General features: G+C 38.6%; 1 protein-coding gene across 5 annotated transcripts in view; it reads right to left on the bottom strand.

Moving 5' to 3' along the window:
* Positions 1-22,953, bottom strand: part of grid2ipb (glutamate receptor, ionotropic, delta 2 (Grid2) interacting protein, b) — a 59,909-nt gene that overhangs the window by 9,977 nt on the left and 26,979 nt on the right. For 3 of the 5 annotated variants that reach the window (XM_067429532.1, XM_067429530.1, XM_067429534.1), the window contains 13 exons: positions 22,787-22,912; positions 15,047-15,129; positions 14,804-14,948; positions 11,736-12,049; positions 9,783-10,550; positions 9,591-9,678; positions 8,525-8,614; positions 7,718-7,914; positions 7,474-7,629; positions 7,232-7,318; positions 2,100-2,229; positions 387-505; positions 60-224 (listed from right to left, as the gene is read on the bottom strand). In XM_067429532.1, coding sequence (XP_067285633.1) covers positions 60-224; positions 387-505; positions 2,100-2,229; positions 7,232-7,318; positions 7,474-7,629; positions 7,718-7,914; positions 8,525-8,614; positions 9,591-9,678; positions 9,783-10,550; positions 11,736-12,049; positions 14,804-14,948; positions 15,047-15,129; positions 22,787-22,912 — 2,468 coding nt within the window. The remainder of the gene's footprint in view (positions 1-59; positions 225-386; positions 506-2,099; positions 2,230-7,231; positions 7,319-7,473; positions 7,630-7,717; positions 7,915-8,524; positions 8,615-9,590; positions 9,679-9,782; positions 10,551-11,735; positions 12,050-14,803; positions 14,949-15,046; positions 15,130-22,786; positions 22,913-22,953) is intronic. The other 2 variants (XM_067429531.1, XM_067429533.1) reach the window with 2 other exon arrangements.

Genomic DNA, 22,953 nt, shown 5'->3' with positions numbered 1-22,953 from the left:
TGAAAACATGTTAATAGGACCTTATTGTAAAGTATTCACGAAATATTTAAGAAACTCACCTCAAATTTGGAGATAAACTCAGCAAAGATGCCAAAGAAGGTTTCTGTAGTTGTGGCCTTACTGTCTTCTCCAAAGTAGGAGGCCACTTTATGAAACTCCTCCATTGCTCTTTGCTGTAAGGAGTCTAGGGACTGCACAGCTGGATGACAGTTTTCCAGGAAGCTCTAATATCAGGGTCAAGGGCTGATACACTGATACTTAAGATATATTTTCACAGGATAACAGATTATTTGCTGACTCAAACTGTAAGAGTAACTGCATTAGTTTTTTAATCAATTCTTATCAAATCAAACTTATTCAATAAAATGCTGTTGATTGGTGGATACACTCATAACTGATGCAAAGCGATCCTCTGCAGTAGCTGGGATTTTTACACAGGCGGTTCTTATGTCCTGGATGGTGGAGTGAAGGTCACTGAGATCAGCAGTAATGTTCCTCTGATTTACTGGATTTCAGTAAACATGTATAAACATCAATCATTCATCAATACATTTAGGCCTAATTATAACAAATACATTTGCATTTCTATTTGATCTAACAGCAAAAGAAAAATACTCTACCATTCAAAATGTAGGGAATTTTTTTGTGGAAAGAACTTTTCTTTTTATGGTTTTCACAAAAAATATTAAGCAGCACAACTGTTTTCAACATTTAAAGCAACCTTTGGGGCATTTTGGGGATGTAGAGATGATGGTCAAGACAATTTGCTAAAGTTCAAATTGAGCATTGTAATTGGGAAGAAAGGTAATTTAATTGGCTATACTTCCAGCAGGAAAACGCACCATTTTAAAAAGCTCAAATCATCTCAAACTGGTTTCTTGAACATGACAGTATATTGGCTATACTTAAATGGCCTCCACAGTCACCAGATCTTAATCCACTAGACTAGACCACTGGGATGTGATGGAACGGGACATTCACATCACACTCACAGTTATTGACATGCAGCCAATACTTCTGTAGCAACTGCTTGATGCTATCATGTCAATATGGACCAAAATATCTGAGGAATGTTTCCAGCACCTTGTTTAATCGATGCCATGAAGAATTAAGGCAGTTCTGAAGGCAAAGTACAGTACAGTGTACCTAATAAAGTGGCCGGTGAGTGCACACTCACCTATAGGATTATTAGGAACACCAGTTCAATTTCTCATTAATGCAATTATCTAATCAACCAATCACATGGCAGTTTATTCAATGTATTTAGGGGTGTGGTCCTGGTCAAGACAATCTCCTGAACTCCAAACTGAATGTCAGAATTAGGAAAAAAAGATGATTTAAGCCATTTTGAGCATGGCATTGTTGTTGGTGCCAGATGAGCCGGTCTGAGTATTTCACAGTCTGCTCAGTTACTGGGATTTTCACACACAACCATTTCTAGGGTTTACAAAGAATGGTGTTAAAAGGGAAAAACATCCAGTATGCGGCAGTCCTGTGGGCTTCTTCTGATGGCTACTTCCAGCAGGATAATGGACCATTTCACAAAGCTTGAATCATTTAAATACGGGAGCTTCGTGCCCTGTATGTGCATCCCACAAATCTCCATCAACTGCAAGATGCTATCCTATCAATATGGGCCAACATTTCTAAAGAATGCTTTCAGCACCTTGTTGAATCAATGCCACATAAAATTAAGGCAGTTCTGAAGCCGAAAGGGGTCAAACACAGTATTAGTATGGTGCTCCTAATAATCCTTTAGGTGAGTGTATATCACAATATTTAGTGCTCAAAGTGGGTACCAACACAATCTGTATCAAAAAGCTGAGCTGAAACTTGTGGTTATGCTAAGGGGCGTGACATTTCCGAAGCAGTTGACCAATCGCAACACACTAACCAATTAGAGCACATTGCACTTTTCAAAAGGAGGGGCTTCATAGAAACTGGAACCAAACAGAGCGTTACTGACAGACTGGGAAGAGAGCTGCTGCAACAATGTAAATTATGTGAAAAATAATGTTTTGGAAAATTTTAACAACCCCAAACTTTTGAACAGCAGTGTATATACAAAATTCTAACAGCAATTTGTTCTGACAGCTTACCTTTGGCAGCTAGTGGCACGGTAATGAGGTCCCTGGCGAAGCCGAGGAGTTCCGGGAAGTGTTGGCATAGTGATTTGGCAAGAATATGGAGGAAGGTCGACTTTCCATCAACTGTTTTAGTTGTGTTTAGCTGAGGGGAATTTTAATTCATAATTAGGATAAAGGTAAATAATAATAAATAAAATATATAAAAAAAAAAATAAAAAAAATGTGTATTATATATATATATATATATATATATATATATATATATATATATATATATATATATATATATATACACACACACACATACACACAGTACATCCAGAAAGTATTCACAGCGCTTCACTTTTTCCACATTTTGTTATGTTACAGCCTTATTTCAAAATTGATTAAATTCATTATTTTACTTAAAATTCCCATAATATAAATACCCCATAATGACAACGTGAAAGAAGTTTGTTTGAAATATTTGCACATTTATTAAAAATAAAAACCGAAAAACATCACAGCCTCAAGTCTTTGTGAGTATGATGCTGCAAAACTAGCACACCTATTTGGGGCCAGTTTCTCCCATTCTTCTTTCCAGGCCCTCTCAAGCTCCATCAGGTAGGATGAGGAGCGTCGGTTCACGGTCATTTTCAGATCTCTCCAGAGATGTGAAAATCAGATTCTGGGCTCTGGCTAGGCCACTTAATGACATTCACAAAGTTGTCCCATAGCCGCTCCTTTGTTATCTTGGCTGTGTGCTTAGGGTCATTGACCTGTTGGAAGATTAACCTTCATCCCAATCTGAGGTACAGTGTGCTCTTGAAAAGGTTTTTATCAAGGAGGTCTCTGTACATAGCTGCATTCATCTTTCCCTAGATCCTGACTCCCAGTTCCTGCTACTGAAATCAACATAGCATGATGCTGCCACCCCCATGCTTCATTGTAGGGATGGTACTGGCCCGGAGATGAGCTGTGCCTGATTTCCTCCAGACATGATGCTTGCCATTTAGGGCAAGGAGTTCAATCTTTGTTTTATCAGACCAGAGAATTTAGTTTCTCAGTCTTTCATGTGCATTTTGGCAAACTCCAGGCCTTTTGTCGTGTGCCTTTTACAGAAGGAGTGGCTTCCCTCTGGCGAGTCTACCATAGAGGTCTGATTGTTGGAGTGCTGCAGAGATGGTTGTTCTTGTGGAAGGTTCTCCTCTCTCCACAAAGAAATGCTGGAGCTCTGTCACAGTGACCATCAGGTTCCTGGTCACATCCCTGACTAAGGCCCTTCTCCCCCGGTAACTTAGTTTGGCCAGGCAGCCAGCTCTAGGAAGAGTCCTGTGGTTCCAAACTTCTTACATTTACAGATGATGGAAGTCACTGTGCTCATTGGGACCTTCAATGCTGCAAAAAAAGAATCTGTACCCTTCCCTAGATCTGTGCCTCAATTCAATCCTGTCTTGGAGGTCTACAGACAAATTCCTTGCACTTCATGGCTTGGTTTGTGCTCTGACATGCACAGTTAACTGTGACACCTTATATAGACAGGCGTGTGCCTTTGCAAATAATTTACAATCATCTGAATTGAATCACAGTTGGACTCCAATCAAGTTGTAGAAACATCTTAAGGATGATCAGTGGAAACAGGAGAGCACCTGAGCTCAATTTTTTAGTGTCATGGCAAAGGCTGTAAATACTCTTTTTTTGTTTTTTATTTGTAATACATTTGCAAAGATTTCAAAAAAACTTATTTCACATTGTCATTGTGGGTAATTGTTTATAGAATTTTGAGAATATAATTTATTTAATACATTTTGTGTATATACAGTCTTGTTCAAAATAATAGCAGTACAATGTGACTAACCAGAATAATCAAGGTTTTTAGTATATTTTTTATTGCTACGTGGCAAACAAGTTACCAGTAGGTTCAGTAGATTGTCAGAAAACAAACAAGACCCAGCATTCATGATATGCACGCTCTTAAGGCTGTGCAATTGGGGAATTAGTTGAAAGGGTTGTGTTCAAAAAATAGCAGTGTCTACCTTTGACTGTACAAACTCAAAACTATTTTGTACAAACATTTTTTTTTTCTGGGATTTAGCAATCCTGTGAATCACTAAACTAATATTTAGTTGTATGACCACAGTTTTTTAAAACTGCTTGACATCTGTGTGGCATGGAGTCAACCAACTTGTGGCACCTCTCAGCTGTTATTCCACTCCATGATTCTTTAACAACATTCCACAATTCATTCACATTTCTTGGTTTTGCTTCAGAAACAGCATTTTTGATATCACCCCACAAGTTCTCAATTGGATTAAGGTCTGGAGATTGGGCTGGCCACTCCATAACATTCATTTTGTTGGTTTGGAACCAAGACTTTGCCCGTTTACTAGTGTGTTTTGGGTCATTGTCTTGTTGAAACAACCGTTTCAAGGGCATGTCCTCTTCAGCATTGGGCAACATGACCTCTTCAAGTATTTTAACATATGCAAACTGATCCATGATCCCTGGTATGCGATAAATAGGCCCAACACCATAGTAGGAGAAACATGCCCATATCATGATGCTTGCACCTCCATGCTTCACTGTCTTCACTGTGTACTGTGGCTTGAATTCAGAGTTTGGGGGTCGTCTCACAAACTGCCTGTGGCCCTTGGACCCAAAAAGAACAATTTTACTCTCATCAGTCCACAAAATGTTCCTCCATTTCTCTTTAGGCCAGTTGATGTGTTCTTTGGCAAATTGTAACCTCTTCTGCACATGCCTTTTTTTTAACAGAGGGACTTTGCGGGGGATTCTTGAAAATAGATTAGCTTCACACAGACGTCTTCTAACTGTCACAGTACTTACAGGTAACTCCAGACTGTCTTTGATCATCCTGGAGGTGATCATTGGCTGAGCCTTTGCCATTCTGGTTATTCTTCTATCCATTTTGATGGTTGTCTTACGTTTTCTTCCAAGTCTCTCTGGTTTTGCTCTCCATTTTAAGGCATTGGAGATCATTTTAGCTGAACAGCCTATCATTTTTTGCACCTCTTTATAGGTTTTCCCCTCTCTAATCAACTTTTTAATCAAAGTACGCTGTTCTTCTGAACAATGTCTTGAACGACCCATTTTCCTCAGCTTTCAAATGCATGTTCAACAAGTGTTGGCTTCATCCTTAAATAGGGGCCACCTGATTCACACCTGTTTCTTCACAAAATTGATGACCTCAGTGATTGAATGCCACACTGCTATTTTTTTGAACACACCCCTTTCAACTAATTCAACTAATTCCCCAATTGCACAGCCTTAAGAGCGTGCATATCATGAATGGTGGGTCTCATTTGTTTTCTGAGAATCTACTGAACCTACTGGTAACTTGTTTGCCACGTAGCAATAAAAAAAAATACGAAAAACCTTGATTGTTCTGGTTAGTCACATTGTACTCCTATTATTTTGAACAAGACTGTATATATATATATATATATATATATATATATATATATATATATATACACTCACCTAAAGGATTATTAGGAACACCATACTAATACTGTGTTTGACCCTCTTTCGCCTGTAGAACTGCCTTAATTATACGTGGCATTGATTCAACAAGGTGCTGAAAGCATTCTTTAGAAATGTTGGCCCATATTGATAGGATAGCATCTTGCAGTTGATGGAGATTTGTAGGATGCACATCCAGGGCATAAAGCTCCAGTTCCACCACATCCCAAAGATGCGTCCCAATTCGCATACTATCCATACTAAATAGTATTCGAAAATAGAATTAGTATTTCCCAAATCGTAGTATGCTGAAAAGAGTATTCCAAAGATACCTGGATGGTCTGATATTTCTCGGGTCCGAATTAGAAGTACAGATGGACACACACTCTAACGGCTGATATTGCCCACAACTCATTGCGAGTTAGACGAGGATTCGATTAGAACTACAAACGCGGATAAAAAGCATTAAAAAACTACAAACATGACGGATGTGCGAGTCAGACGGTTAAGTAGAGAAGATTAGATAAAGGGGTTTGAGTGACTAACTATCAATATTTAACCTGACAAAAATATATTTATTCAGTGTTGTCCATATTATATTTCACCTGCAGCATTATTGTGAGCTTTTGTAATAACACGTTTGGCCATTAACTTTTAAATGCATCCTTATATTTAAACTGCAAACACATGAGGAGAGTCTCTGCATTAAAGACCCACACATGGCAGATCAACGTGCGGCTACATTTCTCTCCCATACGGTAGGAGATTAAACTGAATGTGGAGGATTTGAACTGTGACAAATCTGACGATGCCTTACAGGGTAGTTAAACGGTGACGGGATGCACATAAATAAGCGACAGAGTCTGTTAGAGATGGCAAAGTAGTATGTCCCGAAGCTTGCATACTTTTCTGCTACACACTCAAAAGTTTATCCTTTTTCTTCACAAAAAGAGTACATACTTTTAGTATGTAGTAAAAGTAGGTGAATTGGGACGCAGCAATTGTCATGTTCAAGAAACCAGTTTAAACCGCCTCAAGGTCGTGCATGTTGTGGCTTCACAAATGCTTTGCTGCATACCTCGGTTGTAACGAGTGGTTATTTCAGTCAAAGTTGCTCTTCTATCAGCTTGAATCAGTCGGTCCATTCTCCTCTGACCTCTAGCATCAACAAGGAATTTTTCTCCCACAGGACTGCCGCATAATGGATGTTTTTCCCTTTTCACACCATTCTTTGTAAACCCTAGAAATGGTTGTGCATGAAAATCCCAGTAACTGAGCAGATTGTGAAATACTCAGAACGGCTCGTCTGGCACCAACAATAATGCCATGCTCAAAATTGCTTAAATCATCTTTTTTTCTAATTCTGACATTCAGTTTGGAGTTCAGGAGATTGTCTTGACCAGGACCACACCCCTAAATGCATTGAATAAACTGCCATGTGATTGGTTGATTAGATAATTGCATTAATGAGAAATTGAACTGGTGTTCCTAATAATCCTTTAGGTGAGTGTATATATATATATATATATATATATATATATATATATATATATATATATATATATATATAAATAAATATATAAATATAAATAATATACACACATATACACATATACATACACATATACATATAATATGAACAGTGTTAAATACATTTAAAAAAATAATTATTGCAGACGTACCTCAGTAAGAAAATTAATTTTGAATCCTGTTGTTTTATTCGTCTTGGGTTGACCATTATTGAGATAATTTCCCATTGCTAAAACAAACTAAAAACAGTACACATTGTAAGAATAATGTTTACAATTAATATAACAAATGTTTACAAATTAATGGCTCAGAAAAAGCAACTCAGAATATACAGGATTTATAGAGCACTTATAATTCATTATTAGTTCCATATCTGCTGAATCAAGTGCTTTACCTCCAGGATCTTGGCCAACCTCTTGCTGTTTTTGAGCTCTAATGAGGCTTTGTATATGCATTCATATGCTGCTCTCATTTCTTCTGTTTTCTCCTGCACAGTGGTCTTAAAAAGAAGACTCCTCAGTCTTGTTTTATACTCAGGAACTAGTAGCATCTGTAGAACAAGTCCACAAGAATGCATTATTATTTACATTTATTACAGAACTCAGGTAAAACAGCTTTGGTCTAAGATAAAACCACACCTGTAGGACGAACTGGTCAGGGTCACTGAGCTTGGAGGGGTCCTGATCGTAATGCTGAAACTGTTTGACCTCCTCGTCGTCGGGAGCATAAAGCAGCAGTTGTTTAATGTGTGCGGGTTCCAGACGCTCAGTGCTCATGGTCATGAGGATTTCCCGCAGTTCCTTCGGGGACAGCTTCAGATGAGCTATGAGGATAGCTGAACAGGGCAGCCAGATTTTAAGGGTTAGTTCACCCCAAAAAGAAAATTATCCCATTATTTACTCACCGCCAAGCCATCCTAGGCAACTTTTTTTCTATGCTGGCTCTTCCAAGCTTTATAATGGGAGTGAATAGTATAATTTTTTTGAAAAGTAACCCATCATAGTTTATACATTTATAAATATCGATATTTTTCTTACAAAAGCGCATAGATTCAAGTTGTATGGATTACTTTTATTATGAATGTATGCGCTTTTTTTGGGCTTCAAAATCTATGGTACCCTTCACTCCCAATATAAAGCTTATTAGAGCCAGGGTATTTTTTATGGACCTTTGATTGTATTTGGCTGAAAGAAGAAAGTAATATACATCAAGGCTTGAGTATAAGTAAATTATGGGAATTTTTTGGGTGAACTAGACCTTTAATAACACATGGATTCTTTACCTTCTCAATGGGAAAATTCCCACACAGTTGCTAGAGCAGCAAATACCTACACCACCTCTTTAACCCACTCCTACACATCTACGTCACACGAGACAACAAACCTGACTCAACCCAGAGCTCAATCTAGATGATTGCACTCCAACACAACCCTACTTATACTCACAAGCGTTGTAGGCCTTTTTATGGGAGAGAATCTCAACCACGTCTTTCTTTTTAAAGTTCTCGGGCAGGAAAGTGGGCTCTGGAAGAGAGACTGACACATTTAATAACAATGTAAGGATGAGCTCTCCTTGTACCAGTAGTGGAAACAATATATAGAGGGTTATGAGACTGAAAAGACGGTTTGAGATGCCAATAACTGGATGCGAATGATGGGATCTGAGACAGACATAGCTTTCCATGAGAGATGAGCTGAAAAGTACAAAAATAGACCAGGTAATTGAGTTCATTTTTAGAAGCAAAATGACAAGCTACAAAAGGATGCCACATGTGGATGAAGACAGCAATACACAGGCCGATGAGATGATGTTACATAATTATTCTTTATAAAAGTATTGTCCCCCCTCTGATTTTGTGCACATTTTTATGTTATGTGGTTTGATTTTATTATGGTAGTACATAGAATAATTATGTTACTGTATCATCATCAGGATTCCAAATAATGAATACTTTTATTCAGTAAATATACTATACATTGATCAAGTGACATAAAAAGAACATAATGTTACAAAAGAAAGAACAATGTTCTTTCAAACTTTTTAATCATCAAAGAATCTAAAATGTATAACTGTTTTCAACTTTTCACAAAATGATTATTAAATGATGACTGCAATTACAGAAATAGATTACATTTTAAACTATATTAAAATAGAAAGTTATTTTAAATCGTACATAAAAGACTTCTTTCAAAAACATTACAAAATATAAACTGTATTATTAGAATAAATGACATAATAAATGCATAAAGGCATTAATAAATATAATTATATTATGCTCAAATAGCTACAGGAAGCATTTAAATACATGAAATAGTTTTTTTGTAGTTTTTTTTTGTTCATGAAGGCCCCTTTAAAACATTAAATGATTTTGGTTGTTGATCTGACGACATAGTGTAAAAAAAACACACAAAAAAGTTTTTCTGTGACTTCACAGCATTTCATGACGAGATGAGATGATATGTACATGCAATATAACATCTAGCCGGATATTTAAAAAAATCGAAAACTTACTGGAATTCCTCTGTGTGCCGAAGTACAGATCCAGATCCAAGTACTTGACCATGTCACTGAGTTTATGATAGTCAGGATCATCTCCAAGCTAACAAACAGACGTCACCACTCAGTAATGGATCATCATATTACATGTACTTGCACTTCAATCAATTCTGATGTGCATTGGAGTTATGTTGCATCACTACCAACCTGTCCCCAGATAGTTCCTTCAGAGTTCTCCACCTGCTCCCAGCGTAGTCTTTTCACGCTCATGTGGTTGTTGTCAGAGGCTTTCGGACTGGATTTGGGCAGAGGTGGTGGATCACAAGGTGGAGGTAGAGGGGGAGGTGGAGGTGGGGGTACCTTGTTTGAGAGTGTGCCATCAAAGCTTTGCTGGGAATGTTGGGAATGGAGACTCTTTTGTTTGGTCAGGCTGGGGGAGTTTTTGGGAGCAGAGGTCTGCTGGCTCTGGTAGATGGACTGGGCTGGATGTCGTAGGTGAGTGGGCTGTGTGGTTGCATGCGGGGGTTGAACGGAGGTGTGCGGGGATGATTGCAGGATGGGATGAGCCTTTGGTTGGTGCAGCTGGAGAATGGGCTGAGGGCTGGGCTGGGGAGAGGAGCGTCGGGGATGGGTGCGTTGAGCCCTGAGCTCCTCACTGGTGGGCAGAACTTTGTGTAACAAGGGGCGGTTAGTGAGGAAGGGGCGAGGTGGCGGTGGGGGCGGGACTATTATCGGGTGGTACTGGAAGGCTAGAGGAGGTTGGGGCAAGTGCTCTGGGGTGAGGGGAAGGGGCGAGGGCGGGTCGGTGAACTGGAGAGGTGGTGGCGGGGGCGGAGGACTCTGAGGGGGAGGGGGGATGTGGTCCGAGCCTGAGGAGTAGGTGACTGAGGTGGAGTCATCGCTGCTGTGATCTTCACTGCTGGCACTGCTTAATTCATGAGGCATGTTCACTTCCTGGTCATCCTGGAAACTCATCTGTCACAAAGACAATTAAGGCTTAAAAAACAACAACATGGTATATAAATCAAATTAAAGCTATACTATGTTCCGTCCCTAAGCGGGTGGCTATTCAAAGCAAAGGCAAATTTGATGATGCCACGTTTGAGCTCAGAATCTTGGGACATGTGGTCTTCATCTCACAGCCGGAGGAAAAGAATCGGGATAGGACTTGGGTAGAAATCAAGTTCATGGATGTGATTATTAATGTTACTGTAGTATGAAGCAGAGCAGGACTGAGTGTTGAGGGAGCTGAGCAAGGCCGCTGGAGCGATTGTCACGCAAACACACGCCTCGTGAGCAGCGGGACTTTTAATATAACGGGACACAGTCGCCAGCGCAATTTCCGTTTTTCCGGTCATGAGTATGAGGTAACGCAGCTCTGTTTATCATATTAGATACATTTAAGTGTGTTTAAAATGATGTTTTGATGTTACTCCGTGCATTCGCTCAGCAGCTGCTGTGACACTAGTTGCACACTGCTAAGAGTAAAGCATTTCTGCAAAATAAAACTGGAAACCGAGGGTAACACAGATATGACGCAATTGACAGGCGACTCCCTCAGATGTCCTGCTATGCTTGGTTAAAATAGCAATTTTCTTACAATTTACAAATAGTTGGAAAAATGTGGGATATTGTAAGAACTTAACAAAATATATAACACTGGTCTAATGGTTGTTGGATATTTTACTGCAAAAATCCTACATAGTGCACCTTTAAATCAGAAATGTGACCCTACATATGACAAGAGATTTTAATTAAAAAAAAGTATAAAACAAAACAAAATTAAATCAATTTAATTAAATATGTGAACTTATATAGGACACACATTTTTGAATAGATAGATATAAAATAAAAATGTAAATAAAATAAAATCACTAAAAATAAAATAAGAAATGTTACCTTACATAGGACAAGAGGTTTTAATACAAAAAATAAAGTAAAATAATTAAGTTAAATATGTGACCCTAAATAGGACATACATTTTTGAAAAGATAGATGGAAAATAAAATAAGAAATGTTATCCTACATAAGACTATTAAGAGATTTTAATAAAATATAATAATACAATTATGAATATCAGAACTTTTGTTACACTTAGTTGGCTGGTAAATATTACTCTTTAATACTCTTAATACTACTCTTTCTGTGTCTGACACTAACCTCCTCATAGTCATTCTCTCCTCCCTTAAAGTCATCCACGATATTGACCCGGTGGCCCAACTGCTCGCTCAGAGCATCCAGGAACTTGTTGGTGTCTCGACTGCGAGGTGGGCGTGAGAAGGTAAAGAGCTTCCTACGCTGGGGCAGAGGGCTAGGCTCATCAGAAGGCAGGGGGGAGGCAAGGGGGCTATCCAAACTAACATAAGGGTTAGATTCCACACTGTCTGGAGAAGGAACAGTCTGCTGGTAAGGCTCATACTGAGGGCCAGGAAAAGATTCAGTCCATGAAAGAGAGAGGCCTGATTTACGGTTCCCTGCAATATGAACAAAATCTTGAGGAACATTTATCGTACACAGGAATACAATGAGAGATATTACTAAATGTTCTGAAAAGTTTCCAATGGACAAAAAACTAAAACTAAAACATGCTAATACATTAAATTAGGGATTTTCAAACTTGTTGTTCCCCTGACCCTACTTGTAAGGGACTTGTACTTGTAATCAGCTTTTATATTGTCATTAAATGCAAGCAAAGTGGTACAACTATTGTACCACAAGGTTATTTTCGTAAACGAAAAATGAAACTAAGACTAAAACTATTGGTCAAAAAACATTTTCGTAAACTGAAATAAAATTTAAAAATCTGAATAAATAAAAAACTAAAACTAAACGAAACTAACTACTCTTACTAAAAAACTAACTGAAATAAAATAATAATTAGCAAAAATAAATATTCGTTTTCGTTGTTAATAAGCTCTCTTTAATGTGGTGGAATATCTGACTGTGGCGGTTGAGGGAGTGTCTATTGCGCTACTGCGCGTCAAGTGAGCTGAGGAGATTAACCGCTGTCCTGACGGACGCGTGCAGACAGGCAACACATCGCTAGTCCTAAACGGGAGTTCACAAAGAATCAATGCGTCCGTGGCAGTGAAAGGGGAAATAACACAAGGTAATGAGATGCACGTTGAACTTCTTTTAAGCTCACTGCTTTAGAATGCCGTTTCTTACGTGACGAGAGACACAGGCGCAAAAGTCAGCAAATATATTAGCAAATAACGTTACAAGCCTACTGTGCGTTTGAGATTTCATGTTTGCATAATATTGACAGGCTCAAAGGTGTTATCATAATCATTTACTACTAATAATATTATTATCTGTGTGGAGACATTTCCCCACAAAGTAGGGAATGCCAGGACACACACACACACACACACACAGGTTTGTTTCACTATATAAGTGAGGACATTGCATGGACTTCCATTGATTTTATATCAGGTTAATGATATTTTATATCTCCTAACTCAATCCCTATCCCTAAACCTACCCATCCCAAGAACGTGCAAAACAATAGATTTAAATAAAAACATGTTTTGGCTGATATATAAGCCTTTTTAACTAGTGAGGACCAGTCAAATGTCCTTATTAGTCAGTTATCATAATATTTTACTAGATAAGTGAAGACATTGGCCCCCTTTACAATTATAGCACAACACACACACACACACAAACACACACACACACACACACACACACGCACACACACATGTCTGGTGCGCTATCTTTGTGGGGACTTGCCATATAGACAGTTTTTATACCATACAAACCATATTTTCTATCCCCCTACACTGCCCCTGCCCCTAAACCTACCCATCACAGGAAACTTTCTACATTTTTACATTTTCAAAAGAACTCATTATGTATGATTTATAAGCTTTTGTACCCATGGGGACCTCAATTTAGGTCCCCACGGTGACACGAGTCTGTGTGCATTCAGTTTGAAGTCCTCACCAGGCTAGAAAAACATGTACACACACACACACACACACACACACACACACACACACACACACACACACACACACACACACACACACACACACACACACACACACACACACACACACACACACACACACACACACACACACACACACACACACACACACAGAGCAAAACAGTGTGTAGACACTGCTAGCCTACATTGTACTACTGAAGAAATTAAAATAAGCTTTTAATTGTTTAACAATATTTCATCTGTTATGAGTGAGTTTGTCTGGAATTTATAATTTTTACTTTTATATTTTACGTTGCATCTATTTTGTTCTTTAAGATAGATCCTGTATAGGTCATAGTTTGACTCAAGCTTTTTTGCTCAAAGGTGAAGACCCAACTTTATGCATGTTTTGTAAGACCGTCCTGGGTTTAAACAATAATGCTCGTTTATCAAGTTATTTCACTTAAGGATGTTTAGTAAGATTAAACTCTAATCTGTTAATTAAACTTTGCTGAAATTAAAAACCTTGATTTGGTCTCTACACTTCATTATGGTAACTCTGCTAAACTATAATTACTAAAACTAAAACTGAAACTAAATAAATAAAAACTAAATAGAAATGTATTTGCAAAATAAAAACTAAACTAAAACTAGCAAAACCATTTGTAAAACTAACTAAAACTAAACTGAAATTTGTAGCAAAATTGAAAACGATAATAAAATAAAAACTAATTTAAAAAAGCAAAACTATAATAACCTTGTTGTACCATATGTACCACCTTTTCTTTCTTTTTTAAAACCCACTTTTTAATGTTATAATAATAGTAGAATTTTGAAGAGTAACAGTAAAAACATTTTTTTTAATTATATATATATATATATATATTAATTTTCAATAAATATTTTTCTTAGTTTCTCACAGTTATAATATATTGTTTGTCAATAAAATAATATATTTACGGCTAATAACAGCCAACTAAAAAACAGTAATAATGTAAAAATGATGCATAAAATATATTTAATTAAAAAGCTAGTGTATTACCTTTGTCCCACAATATATTTTATAATTCTTTAAAATTATTATTTTTTTAAATGTAATAAATGAAAAACTCTTTGCGGCCCTTTATGGCTCCCTGGACCCCAGTTTGAAAACCCCCATGTTAAATCTTAAATTATCTACATAAGCAAGCACATTTAGTGTCAAATGGTCACACAGGTTCTACGCAGCCAATATATGTCATCATATCGGAGGCACCATGTGACAATTGGGGATGTCAGAGTAAGCTCAGAATACCTGTGTTACTCTGCGTGAAAGACAAAGTGTATGTATTGTTCTCAGCGTGGCCCATGCCGACAGCCCTGGGTGAGGAGTGACTCTGGAGAGACTGGTTGCTCTTCCCGGAATACACGTTCCCAAGCTCTGTGTACACTCCTGACATCTACGGGTTGGGGCGTGGTTAGATGAGACTAGGCATGATTTCATAATAGCAGTGATGACAGTGCAATGAATTGTGGATGAGCAGTAAATGGTACCCACGTGGTTGAGATCTGGGGACTCTGGGAAGGAAGTCCCATCCCCACACTGTCTTTCCTCTGGAGTCACAGGGTCAGTGAATGTTCCTGAGACACAGAGAGAGCCAGTCCAGAAACAGAGCATGTCCACAGAAAGCTGCCTGCCCTTTAAGAGCTAAAAAGAGACTGAGGGCAGTGAGCTTTAGCAGAAGCTCTGAAAGTGGGGTGACTGAGAGGCGCACAACGCTTTCAAGCAGTTTAAAGCTATTTCCTAATAGATATTGGTGAATCATAAACATGACTGCTTGCTTGTTTACCCCACAAGAGTGACAGAATGGCATGGCTGCAGAAATGTTACAATGAAGCAACGCATAGCAGATACAGTATTCTATATAAACTATATAAGTTCTATATCATATTATCAGCAGGATCCAAAATTAACAATTATCAAATGAGAGTGAACATTTTGGAGAGTAAATAGAATGTCGGTTTTGACTTTTTTGACATGTAGTCAAAATAATATCAAAATAATTAAAAGTAAATTTAGGCTGCGTTCACACTTGTAGTTCGGTTCGTTTGGTTAGTTTGGTCCGGACCAAAAAACAAAAACAAACATAATAGTCCTGGTCCGCTTAGCGTTCACACGGGCATTTTTAACAGCGAACCTAAGTTACCGAACCAAAGGCACAGGGAGACGCTCACAACCTGATTGGTCGGTTTATATGACGTAGGAGCTCGTTTACCGAACATGCAAAACAATGCTGTGTGCTGGATTACACGCGCGGGTATTTTATGCGTGTACATATGGCATTATTTTTTACCAGAGAACTCATGAAGAGCTCATGAAATGTTCACAACATTCAAAACAACGCTGTGTGCTGGATTAAACGCGATCATTTTATGCGTGTAACACATATGGCATTATTTTTTACCAGAGAACTCATGAAGAGCTCATGAAATGTTCAAAACAACGCTGTGTGCTGGATTAAACGCGATCATTTTATGCGTGTACATGTGGCATTATTTTTACCCGCTGAGAACTCATGAAGAGCTCATAAAATGTTCAAAACATTCAAAACAGCAGCAGGATTTCCTCCGTGCAAAAGAGACGGCCGTACTGTCGTCTGTACCTGCTAATAATGGGCAACACAGGAACTTTGATGAGAAGAGCCAGGTATGCTTTTTGTGTGTTTTTTCTAGCATTTTCGAAACATGCTCGTCAGACCAAATATTGATGAGGCTCTTCCTCGTTGCTCTACGTTTGCCCTCTAATGTTAAAGTTACTCATTTTGGATACACCGATCTTTCCGCGTCGTCAAATCAGCTGCATTATGCGTGGCATCTTGTGACATTACGTCCGGTTTTTGGTCCGTTTACATGTCTTTGGTCCGTGTTGCGTTCATATATCAATCGAACCGCACCAGAGTTCGTTTGGAAGCGGACCGAGACCCATCTTTTTAGCGGTCTCGGTCCGCTTGTTTGGTGCGCACCAGAGTTCGGATGGCAGCGTTCACATATGTTCAAATGAACCGCACTAACCGAGCAACCGCACCAGGGTTCGTTTTAGGGTGCTTTCACACCTGCCTCATTTAGTTCGGTTGAATCGTACTAGAGTTCGTTTCCCTCTTTGGTGCGGTTCGTTTGGTCAGGTCTGAAAGCAGCAATCGCACTCGGGTGCGCACCAAAAGCGGACCAAACAAGCGTACCGAGACCTCCTTGAGGAGGTGGTCTCGGTACGATTTCAAACGAACTCTGGAGCGGTTTGTTTGTGGTGAGAACGTGATCCGACCTCCAACAGAACCAACTGCAAAAGTACTGATCATTTTTGGACTGAACCAGCTGCCGTAGCTGCGCTGACATTGTGTGCATGATATTAGTACCTGATAGATCGTTGGCAATATTTTCGGAAGATGAGCATGTCAAGAGTTAATAATTAATGCACGCCTCCTCTTGAAGTGACGAGCGATGCGCGGTCGCCGTCTGCAGTGCATTAGAATGTTGTTTTCATGTCGCATCCGCGCTTCATTATAGAAATGTTTTGTTTGCATACTGTGGTAAATACACACCGTGTAGTAAATTATGGCCAGGGACAAAACTGGCCCGCGCGGTCGTCTCTCCATAGTGTTATTATAGTTTGCTGGCTTTGCCTCTTCTGTTGGCATTTTCCCACACGTAAATTCTGACCATTAGAAAAGCAGTTTAAGAAATACGCCATGGCCAATGAGTGATGTGGATGTTGTCACGTGCCTGCGTTTTGGTTCGTTTCAACTGGTTCGGACCAAAGCAATCAGTGTGGTGTGAAAAGGAACCAAAAAAGCTGAAAAATGCAACAATGTATTATTGTTTGCCCTTGGTTCGGACCAAATGAACCGAACTAGAGATGTGAAAGCACCCTAAATCGAACCAAACATGACAAGTGTGAACGCACCCTAAAAGAATATAAATTACATTACCATTCAAAAGGTTGGGGTAGGAGTTTTTTTTTTTGTTTTTTTTTTGAGGAAAATTAACACTTATTTAGCAAAAATGCATTGAATTGAACAAAAGTGAAAGTAAAGACATTTATAATTTACAAAAGTTTCCTTAAAGGAACACTCCACTAGTTTTAAAAAATAGGCTCATATTCCAATTCCCTTAGTGTTAAACAGTTGTTTTACCCCGTTTTCTAATCCATTCAGCCGATCTCTGGATCTGGCGGTAGCACTTTAACATAGCTTAGCATAGAGCTTTGAATCTGATTAGACCGTTAGCATCTTGCTAAAAAAAACAACCAAAGAGTTTCTATATTTTTCGACTCTTCTGTAGTTACATCATGTACTAAGACCAGCGGAAAATTAAAAGTTGCGATTTTCTAGACCGATATGGTTAGGAACTATACTTTTATTCCAGCGTAATAAGGATCAAGGAACTTTGCTGCTGTACCATGGGTGCAGCGGCCAATGATATTATGCAGCGCATGAAAATAGGTTAACTTCTGTCAACATAACCAACGTGACAACATGGTTGCACAAGGAGCGTACCTTGTAACCATGGAGACATTTGTGAGAAACAATTCAGAAGATATTTACTTTGGTGTCGATCCTGAACTGTATTTGAACTGGAATACCTGCAACTCTACAACTATACAAACTTAGGGTGCACACTTGTCATGTTTGGTTCGATTAAAACGAACCCTGGTGCGTTTGCTCGGTTAGTGCGGTTCATTTGAACATATGTGAACGCTGCCATCCGAACCCTGGTGCGCACCAAACAAGCGGACCGAGACCGCTAAAAAGATGGGTCTGCTTCCAAACGAACTCTGGTGCGGTTCGATTGATATATGAACGCAACACGGACCAAAGACATGTAAACGGACCAAAAACCGGACGTAATGTCACAAGATGCGACGCATAATGCAGCTGATTTGACGACGCAGAAAGATCGGTGTATCCAAAATGAGTAACTTTAACGTTAGAGGGCAAACGTAGAGCAACGAGGAAGAGCCTCATCAATATTTGGTCAGACGAGCATGTTTCGAAAATGCTAGAAAAAACACACAAAAAGCATACCTGGCTCTTCTCATCAAAGTTCCTGTGTTGCCCATTATTAGCAGGTACAGACGACAGAACGGCCGTCTCTGTTCTGCACATGAGCTCTTCATGAGTTCTCTGGTAAAAAAATAATGCCATGTACACGCATAAAATGCCCGCGCGTGTAATCCGCACACCAGGGGCGAGGCTACATAAGGGCCAGGGTGGCACTGGCCCACTCAAATTGACGGCTGGCCCACCCAATCAGAACAGACAAAAAAAAAAAAAAATTGGGATAGCAGAAAATAATATGCCTATGTGACAACACAAATCACTTAAACACGTACAAAAAGTTTCATTAAAAAATAGGGCTGTCAAATATGTTAATAGCGCGTTAACGCAAATTCATTTTAACAGCACTACATTTATTAACGCAGCGCGCATTTTCTGTTTGATCTGTGGCGTAGTTGGAAAAAGTGAGAGCAGTCAGACGCAAAGGATGCAGCAGCAAACATAAATAGGGAAAGAAAAGGGTTGACATTAACATTACTATTCTAAACCAAAAGTGCAGTTATTGCCTACATAAGCTTCCACATAAGCTACCACATTTTTTGTTTAACTTTTATTAGACTTCAGAAAGAAAAGTGCGTTTTTTTCACTGAGCACATTCTCTGCAGTCTGAGTGCGATGCACTGCAGCTCACTCTCGCTCATGTCTGAGGTAAATCATTAACACCATCACCGCTTACAGTACACGTGCTTTGTTGAACTAAATACATTACAATCGGCTAAAACGAATACACAGGCTACTTTTCTGAACGCGCTCCCGAGTCCGTGTTCTTCACACTGTCCACGTGAATCGCGGCCCAGTTCGGCGCGCACACGCAAAATACCGGCAGTTCAATAGGGAGCGCGCGTCTCTTAAAGGGGCCGCACTATATTCCTACTCGTGGAATATGGACCTCCTCCAGGTATGGTGTGGTTCTGGTGCGCTCACTGGTACACATTAACAATTTTTCATACGAACTGTGCCCTGCTCTGAATTAAACTGCCAGTGTAAAAACTCCCTTTATATTCTTAAAATGAGAGAAATCACTGCTTACTCTTAATTTTTAAGTTTAGGCTTAAGAGACGTGAACAATTTCTTAGATAAACATCAATGACCTTTGATACGTCTAATCTTCATGCTGTATTGATTGTTATTGAATAAGTATGGTTTCACTAATAATAAATGTACATTTGCATAAAGCATGCATATTTGTCCATACTCATGTTGATTAGAGTATTAAAAACGTAATTTAAGATTTACAATTGCTAAAAATGTGCGATTAAATTGCGATTAATCGCGAGTTAACTCATGACAATCATGCAATTAATAGCGATTAAATATTTTAATCAATTGACAGCCCTATTAAAAAATAATTACTGTAGAGCGAAAACATTTTCATATAACTGACTTATTGCAACAGCCAATCAATAAGCTTAGTAGTAATGTTTAGCCAATCCCGTATTGTTGAGGGGATGGGAAGATGAGTTTACGTCTGCTAGTGAAATAAACTTTTAACATGGGCCACGGTGCATAACACGAGACGAAATTCTCACAGGTTAAGCTGCAAATACATGTTTGATAACAGTTATACTGAGTTGCATTAGTTGACAAGAACTGGTTATTCCATTTTAAAATTAACCCAATTACTGAACACTGATGTCTTGTTACAGTGGTCATAGCAGCACAATATCTATATTTGTCGTCCTTGCAATAGGCTTTGTAGCTGCTTGTTATAAATTAATTTTGTATATATTATTATATATAATTTTATATAATTATATGAATTTGTTGGCAAAAAATAAATCATATATAGCTTATATTTACTGTCAAGTGATTTTGTCCCATATTGTTAAATTTGTGTAATTTGAGAGTAGTCATTGAGGTCCACCCTATTCCACCAAGGTCCACTCAGTTAAACATTTCTGGCCTCGCCACTGCCGCACACAGCATTGTTTTGAATGTTCGGTAAACGAGCTCCTACGTCATATAAGCCGACCAATCAGGTTGCGAGAGTCTCCCTGTGCCTTTGGTTCGGTAACTTTAGGTTCGCTGTTAAAAATGCCCGTGTGAACGCTAAGCGGACCTATTATGTTTGTTTTTGTTATTTGGTCCGGACCAAACGAACAAAACGAACCGAACTACAAGTGTGAACGCACCCTTAGTGCCGGTCACATTGCAAGTTATCTAGCTGGGGACTATTTTCAGGCAGTGAGTAATATCATTGTGCCAGATGCACCCATGGTACAGCAGCAAAGTTCCTTGACTCATATTAGGCAGGAATGAGAGTATAGTTCCTAGCCATATTGGCCTAGAAAATCGCAACTTTTAATTTTCCGTCGGCCTTAGTACATGATGTAACTACAAAAGTGTCACGTTTTAAATAGGAAAAATATAGAAACTCTTTGGTCATTTTTTGGAGCGAGATGCTAACGGTCTAATCAGATTAATTGATCTATGCTAAGCTATGCTAACAGTTCTACCGCCAGACCCGGAGATCGGCTGAATGGATTAAAAAAATGGTAAAACTCAACTGTTTAACTCTAATGGAAATAGAAAATGAGTATATTTAAAGGTACATTAGTGTGACTTTAAAGGGTTACTTCAGCGATTAGCATATGGCTTTGTATCAGTAGAAACCCTGGAGTATATTCAAATGATAGTGCTTTCCCCCCTCAAATCCCCCTGAGACAAGAGATGTATGCATATTATTTCTGGAAAAATTCCTCCTATGATGCAAATTGACGATATTTGCATCATAGGAGGAATGTTTGGCCAAAGACTACAGCCAGCAGAGGGAGCCATTTCTGCATGTTTTGAACTCGCGCATGGGGGATGGGAGATCACACTCAGAGCTCAGCTGGCAGAGCTCATAGCCCTCTGTGTTTTCTAATGGATACGAGAAAAACTAAAAACTAAAATTACACTTCAAATATTTTTTCCCTAAAGTTAGTTTGTCATTGAAGGCAGTTATCATCACGATGATTTCATTTCAAGTGTTCGTTTTTAAAATAAGTTTAGTTTTAGTTAGTTATTTGATGCTGTAAAAACGGGGGGGTGTGACGTCATGGGATCGACATCTTCTCTGAGTGAAGTTGTCACTGAGGCACTAACGGATTTTTTTCGGAATTTTTGGGAGCAGATTGGAGCTTTAGCTTTAATTTCTACATTTCAATAACTGTTTATTTCACACCAACATAATTAATTGTTCTGCATCTGCGAGAGTGTGGGCGGGCTTTTGATATCACGACTGTACATCTTGCTCTACTTCCTGCTCTCTACTGCGCAGACTCGGTCCCAAAATGTCAACGCCGTGCAGGCCGCCTGAAAGCTTCAAATCTGGCAAGCGGAAACGGATGATGTTGAGTCGTCTATATTTTATTACGGTCTATGGAATGGCCTCACAGGGCAGTGAAGCATTCTGGGAATTGTAGTCTTTCATCCCCATGAGACAAAAATACATTTAATGTCTTTTCTCAGTCTAGAGGGCACCAAATTCAAAAATAATTTCACATTTCTACTACATTGATGACCCAGTTTAAATACAGATTCATCTTCTCAGCGCTGAAGTACCCCTGTAATATGTGTCATGGTTTCCACAAAACATATTGAGCATCACAACTGTTTTTTACATTGATAATAATAAGAAATGTTTCTTGAGCACCAAATTAGCCTTTTAGAATGATTCCTAAAGGGAAAAATGTTGCTTTGCCATCACTGGAATAAATTACATTTGAAAATATATTAAGGTGCAAAACTGTTATTTTAACAACATTTTAATGTATTTTTATTATTACTGTATTTTTGATCAAATAAATGCAATGAGCATAAGAGAATTCTTTCAAAACAAGTCCCATAATTCTGAACAGTAGTGTATATCCTCATTCAAATCTCAACTAAAAACATATTTTTCTACAGTATTTCCAACACTCATCTGCTTAGAGTTGTTTTTTTCTTCTGTATACAAACACTTGTACATGCTTATGTTCTACACTGTATATGTATGTTTATTTTGTGTATGTATATTTTGTGTACAGCAAAAGCTACCTTGAGCTTGGGAAAGGTGCTATTTAAATAAAACATTATTATTAAAATGTATTCTTATTATTGTTATATTATGTACTTTTTTTCATGCTTAGTGCGGAAAAAGTTAATTTTGCACCCTGCTTATCAATCAAAACCAGCAGACTGACAAGTGGAAAACAACATACCCATTCCAAGGTGAGTGCCGATAATGCAGTCATCTGAGCTTCTCTCTCTCACAGTGTTTTTGTGAGAGGTACCTGACACTCGCATGGAGCTGCTCCGTCTGTGGGTTTCTGGACCTGTCTCTGGTTCTGCAGTAATACATGAACAATTACAATGCATTCAGGCCATA

The sequence above is a fragment of the Pseudorasbora parva genome, chromosome 21 (assembly GCF_024679245.1).
Source record: "Pseudorasbora parva isolate DD20220531a chromosome 21, ASM2467924v1, whole genome shotgun sequence".
NCBI lineage: Eukaryota > Metazoa > Chordata > Actinopteri > Cypriniformes > Gobionidae > Pseudorasbora > Pseudorasbora parva.
The sequence above is the reverse complement of the archived record's forward strand: the minus strand, read 5'-3'. Positions and strand labels throughout refer to the sequence as shown.